A 6,586-nucleotide genomic window follows, 5' to 3' on the forward strand; every position below is an offset into this window, starting at 1 on the left:
GGAAAAATACTGCAGTTGCAAAACCAACTTTTTTGATTAGCATCAGCAGTCTGGTAAATATAATCTTTGTTTGGTTTATAAAGTGATAATTCTGATTATTTTATGTTATGGATTGTGACGCGATGCTTGAGTCCAGTAACTCCTGTTTTCAGAGGGTTGTTGTGAACTTGTTGGCTGTTTTCCCTCTAAAATCAAGGCTCTAATGAGGTGTTTTTCTTTGTCTTTGCTGTCTTGCAGGAATGTTAAGTCTAGGCTTTTCTAGACCAGAGGCCTACAACATCCTCCTCTAAATCTAGAACGACCTCAGTGCCGGTGGATAACCCCATCCGAAGCACACCTAGTGAATTTGATCTGACGGTGGATTACGACAGTCTCCATCCAGACAGCAAACCAAAGCAGAGCATTTCCATTGCTCCATTTTTATTATTAAAATCCATAACTTTTATCATTTGTATGCCTTTTTGTAAGGATTCCATTAGCTATGAGCTGTACTTTCTAGACGTATATTTTTTTTTAAGTAATCTATAAAAATGGCTCCTGGAATGGAAGCAGCGGACATTGCTGTGGTAGCACTGTATTTTGTCCTGGTGATGGCCATCGGGTTTTTTGCCATGTGGAAAGCAAATCGCAGCACAGTGAGTGGCTACTTCCTGGCTGGACGCTCCATGTCATGGATAGTGATAGGTGCATCGCTCTTTGTGAGTAACATTGGCAGTGAACACTTCATAGGACTGGCTGGATCAGGAGCAGCAAGTGGATTTGCTGTTGGAGCATGGGAATTTAATGCACTTCTACTTCTGCAGCTGCTTGGTTGGGTGTTCATCCCTGTGTACATCCACTCAGGAGTCTACACCATGCCCCAGTACCTGTCGAAACGCTATGGTGGCCACAGACTAAAGGTTTACTTTGCTTTCTTGTCTATAATGCTGTACATTTTTACCAGGCTGTCTGTGGACCTGTATGCTGGAGCGCTTTTCATTCAGGAGTCCCTGGGATGGAACCTTTACCTGTCTATCTTCCTGCTCATCAGTATGACGGCATTACTCACCGTCACTGGGGGACTGGTGGCAGTACTGTACACGGATGTCCTTCAGGCAGTGTTGATGATTGGTGGAGCCTTAACCTTAACCATCATCAGCCTAATCAAAGTAGGTGGGCTCGAGGGCGTTAGAACTAAGTACATGCAAGCGGTTCCCAATGTTACTGCTATATTAGCCAGTGGAAACTTCACATATTCTCCTTCCTGTCGCATTGAGCCTAAACCAAACTCGCTTTACATACTTCGAGGTCCTCTGGATGAAGATATCCCTTGGCCAGGCTTTATTCTTGGCCAGACCCCTGCGTCTATATGGTACTGGTGTGCAGACCAGGTCATAGTCCAGAGAGTACTAGCAGCAAAGAACATTGCTCATGCAAAGTGCTCCACACTCATGGCTGGTTTTCTCAAAATTCTGCCCATGTTTGTCATTGTCATTCCAGGAATGATCTCCCGTATCCTGTTTCCAGATGAAATTGCTTGCATAGGGCCAGAGCACTGCATGTCTGTGTGTGGTTCTCAAGCTGGCTGCTCTAACATTGCGTACCCACGCCTGGTCATGGCTGTGATGCCGGTGGGACTCAGGGGTCTGATGATGGCGGTCATGATCGCCGCCCTGATGAGTGATCTTGACTCAATCTTCAACAGTTCAAGCACCATCTTCACCCTGGACATTTACCAAACTGTTCGGAAGAAGGCTTCGCAGCGCGAGCTGCTGATTGTTGGCCACCTGTTTGTTGTGTTCATGGTGGTCATCAGCATTGCTTGGGTCCCTGTTATTATTGAAATGCAAGGTGGACAGACATATCTTTACATCCAGGAAGTTGCTGGCTACCTGACTCCACCAATCGCTGCCCTCTTCCTCCTTGGTGTGTTCTGGAAACGGTGTAATGAGACAGGTGCATTCTGCGGGGGCATGACAGGTTTTACACTAGGTATCACACGACTGATCTTAGCTTTTATCTACCGCCAGCCTCGCTGTGACCAGCCAGATAATAGGCCTGCCTTCATCATCCATGTTCACTACATGTATTTTGCGGCTGGGCTGTTCTGGATTTCAGGGCTGGTCACAGTGGTGGTCAGCCTCTGTACTGCCCCACCAGATGAGGAGCGGGTTCGCAACACCACAGTCTGGGGGCTCCGCAATGTTGAAATGGTTCTTGCAAAGGATAGAGAGGAAATGTACAAGCTGACTGACCAGAGCCATCCTAATGTTGATGGAAACCTTCTCAAAGAACTGCCCCAAGATGTCCGAAAGGAGAGATGTTTGGATGGGGCAGATATTAAACTCCTTGTCCCATCCACTGACCATGACCCAGCAACACCTAGTACAGAAACCTCCCCTGCAACCTCCCCTGCAGAACAATTTGGTAATAGCAGGATGGAGATGATCAGGGCAGTTGATAGCTGCCATGGGGATGGGGAGAATGGCAGGTGTACACGTTTACTGGACTGGATTTTCTCACACAAGGATGTGGCACAGAGTGCTCAGCCAAAAGACTCGCAGGAGGATGAAGTACTCATTGCAAAGATGCTGTATGAGTCCCCTCGTACCAAGCTTCTCCTCAACATGGGTCTTTTATGCGTCTGTTCTGTGGGTATCTTCATGTTTGTATATTTTTCACTGTAGCTGAACCTGGCACTGAACTAAGGGAGACCGGGTAGGGTGCTTTTTATGAAGCTGAAAAGGTGGGTGGTTTGGGTGCTTTAACAAACTGTCTGTAATATTTACAGTTGTCTTTTGTAGTTCTCTAACAGGGATCATAGCTAATTCTAATCATTTTGAAATGATTAAAGCTTCTATTTACTTCTTTATGACTATGAAGCTTGTTTGGCACTGCTGTGTCCATTTTGTACAGTGCTTGGTGTTAATCCTTTAGAATATCTGCTGGGATTTTTAGAATCGTAGTAATCCAAGTGAATTTTAATATTTGCCTTATTTGACATATGCACTTGTCTTTTTGGATGGTAGAAAAATGTGTGATTTTTAAATGTTTTTCATTTTTGTGGATTGAGTGTAAGCTTAGTTGCTGGTGGAGCATACATGTCTGTAGTAACTGAACTTTTAGGTTTTATGACTTAAAAGTTTTGTCCAAGATTATTACAACAGTTATATTATTAGAATTTCAAGTATGTCATTACTATTTAGTTTTCCTGGATGATCCTTTCAAGTTTGGCAACTTAACAGATACATTTCCAAGTGTTTTTTCTTTCTACAAAGTATTCTATCCAAGTTTCTCCCTTTTTATAAGGGGATCATTCTGAAATTTATAAAATAATAGTTTATATTTATTGCAAAGAAGTTTTGTTTCTCTGCTGATGTTGCATTTGACCAATATTTGTTTACAGTGATTGATTATATTCACTAGTTTGAATTATCCTCCTTGAGGTTTTGCATCAAAATTATTTTGCCCGATTTACAGTTAGCACCTTGTATTTCACATGTACATACTTTGATGCACATAAAATGGAGGGGATTCAAAGTGCATAAATTGTTACCTGTTTTTTAAAGATTTTTTAGCTAAGCTAATTATTGTGTGGTACTTATTCATTGTCATTGGCTGTTACTTGTATGTTTCGTCACTGATTACGAAATTCCAGTCATATCTGAAGCTGTACCGGTATTTCTCAATGGTTCAAATTGTTGGTTTGTATGTTTTTTGTACTACTGTGTGTTTCGTGTGTTTTTATTTTATCTACTTCTATTCTCTTTATAAGAAAAAAGTTCCAATGTTAATGAATTTCATGTATATCTCATTTCAAGTTTCACATCGCTGAAGAGTGTGTCAAGGCGGTTGCATTGTGTCCAATATTATACATGGCTCATTGGATTGCTGACAGTAGACTATTCTTTTGTAGTAATCTGTTTAAAATATCAGTGCATCAATGTACCTTTAGTGCACTGCGGTCGTATGCACCTTCTACCAAATGTGTCTTAGTGTGCAGAGTTAAAGTGAAAAACCCACCACACGAAATAAGTTTTACGTCTTGAAATTGTTTGTGTGGTGAAAAGCACATATCTTTAAAAACATGTAGTAAATCAGCTTTGTCAGATAGTTAAGTACATGTTCAACGACGATGCAAAGCAGACATTGCATGTCAGCCAATAGGATGAGCACATTACTGCATGAGTAAACTCATGACATTTTCAAGGGTTATTCAACCACTTCTGGATTGTGCCCCTCTTTTCCAGAGTGGAAGGTGACCAGATCTGAACAACACCTAGCACCAGAAGAAAATAGAAAGGTAAATAATGTTGTGTTTATTAATTTAAGCGGAGAGTTAAACGACCTCAGTCCAAAAAATTTGGTTCATAATGTAACCGGCATAAGTGATGCATAACATATTGACGATTGATAAGTAGTGAATGCTGTATGGGAATGAGCTTTAAAAACATTTCTTTTTTCTTTCTGAGCGAATATACATTGTTATTTTTGGAGACTGAAAATAAAGGTTCTGTTGAGACAAAAAAGACAAAGTTGTTGTCATTCTTCATGTTGTGACACTGTTTTACTTTCTTATTAAAACTGGCTAACATAAAGTCAGTTTGGTGTAACGCAAGTTTTCTTTTTCATGTCATTATTTCCTCTAAATTCAGGTGATTTGTTGACTTGCAAGGAATTAAACAATATTGCAAAACCAGAAACATTCTTTATTGATCATTTGATTATCAACTGGATCCAAGTTGTCAGAAATCAAAGCATCTGTTTTAAGGAAATAGTTGAACTATTTAAATTTAGACCAGATAAAACACTTAAATGTATCTAATGTGGTTATGTTGTTATTGACATTCACTTTACAACTTCTGAATAACCACATTGTTTGTCAAGTGTGATTTTGCAACTTGCTATGGTATGAAGAGATTAAAAAGTTTTCAAAACTCTAAAGAATTTCTACTGGGTTTGGATAGTAACAAAATTAGCCTCCTATTCGTTTTCTTGTCTTTATATTTTGGGGCTTTCTGTTACTACTTGCCAGGATTATATAAAACCCAAGCAAGGCTTTATTAATCTGATCAGAGGATTATTATACACAAGATTCAACCATCAAAAAGCCAGGATCAGTGCAAAAATCACCACTTCTTACCAGTTTTTCTTACCATGTATTAATCCTTTTGAATAAACTCACTCAAACTAAACTTTTCATAACACAGTAAGGGGAGATTGTAATTGGCTGCATACAACCTTCAACAAAGCAATGTCTTTCACAGGGTTGTGTTTTTAAGAGTGATAAAATCAACACTGCAGATTAAATCTCTTTGAGTCAGAGGTTGGCATGTAGAGGACGTGATGCGTGTTTTCATTTAGCCAGTGACTCATATCACTCATGTCCTCTGACTCTCAATAGCAACACGTTCAAATGAAGCACGCACACTCTAATAGGGGAGTGTGTGAGTCACAGCTTGGAAATAAACTGGGAATATTACCTGAAGGTTTGGAGCAGGTGTTTTTCAGCGAAACAAGTAAATAAGTAACTTTGTTAGTAGTTTGCTAAATGGAAAGCTTTAGTTTATAGTCACCTGAAAGCCCCACTTTCAGTTGTTCACAAAACAAGAAAGTCTTGCACTCGTGATGCTAAGTCATATTAATATTTAATTTTCCATATAGCTTATGTACACCATTCACTCAACCAATAGCAGACTTTTTTTTTTTCTTCACCTTTGCTCGACAAGCCTCATTACACCCTTGGGGCATCTATCAGTTAAATGACTAAAGTTTAAATACTTTTAAGTGTTGTCGACGAAAAGATCAAACATTAGGTCTTTTTGCTACTCATGGTGGAAAATTACAAAGAGCATTCATTTAAGTTCTCTACAAAAACTGACAACATCATCAAGTTGCTGTCAAAAATAGGAAAACCAACTCTACTGTTACTGTAATAAAGTAAAAATTGTAATGATTCATATTTTCCTGTTATCACCAGTTGCTATAATGAAACATAGTTACTTATGCTCTGCAATGCTTTGAACCAAATGGTAATGCATCTTAATTAAGTATGCGGACATTTTTAGTTCTGTGTCAAAGTTCGACCGAGTGGTGCTGCCCAGGGGAAAGACAGGGGATTACCAAAGTGATTGGGGTGAATTCTGAGGGGAACATGAATGCATGTTCCGAATGTCATGGCAATGCATCAAACAGTTTTTGACATCTTTCACTCGAAACCACAAGGGTGAGAGACATGAGAGGAAAAATCTGTAAACCACAAAAGTCACGAGGAAACATGAATGTTTGATTGCAATTTTCACCAAAAGCAAAACTGTCACCTGTCTGGTGGCACAACAGGAAAAGACACACGATCACCAGAGCCAATGGGATTCATCCTCTGGTGACCACGAGTGTCACAACATTTCATCCCAATCTGGTGAGTCGATGTTGGTCTGTCTGGACTAAGCCGGTGGAATGAATGATTGAGTGACAGGCTGCAATCTGAGCCACATTACAAATGAGCAGTTCTTCCTTTACAATCATACAATGACTATATTACTGTAAACTTTGCTTCATTTGTTTTGAAGTTGTTATCAGTACCTTAGATAAACAAAGGGAATTGTAA

At 39.8% G+C, this 6,586-nt stretch overlaps 1 protein-coding gene across 3 annotated transcripts; it reads left to right on the plus strand.

Moving 5' to 3' along the window:
* Positions 1-530: 530 nt before the first annotated feature.
* Positions 531-2,965, plus strand: slc5a3b (solute carrier family 5 member 3b). 3 transcript variants are annotated; one of them, XM_061088707.1, is made up of 2 exons: positions 576-1,504; positions 1,613-2,965. In XM_061088707.1, exons 1-2 carry the CDS (start codon positions 591-593, stop codon positions 2,664-2,666), a joined length of 1,968 nt encoding a protein of 655 aa, XP_060944690.1. In that variant the 5' UTR covers positions 576-590; the 3' UTR covers positions 2,667-2,965. The 3 variants fall into 3 exon arrangements, with proteins under 3 accessions (XP_060944688.1, XP_060944690.1, XP_060944689.1); XM_061088706.1 differs by having other exon boundaries at positions 576-1,075; positions 1,139-2,965; XM_061088705.1 differs by having other exon boundaries at positions 531-2,965.
* Positions 2,966-6,586: the final 3,621 nt, after the last annotated feature.

This window comes from Limanda limanda, chromosome 16, assembly GCF_963576545.1.
Source record: "Limanda limanda chromosome 16, fLimLim1.1, whole genome shotgun sequence".
NCBI classification, from domain to species: Eukaryota; Metazoa; Chordata; class Actinopteri; order Pleuronectiformes; family Pleuronectidae; genus Limanda; species Limanda limanda.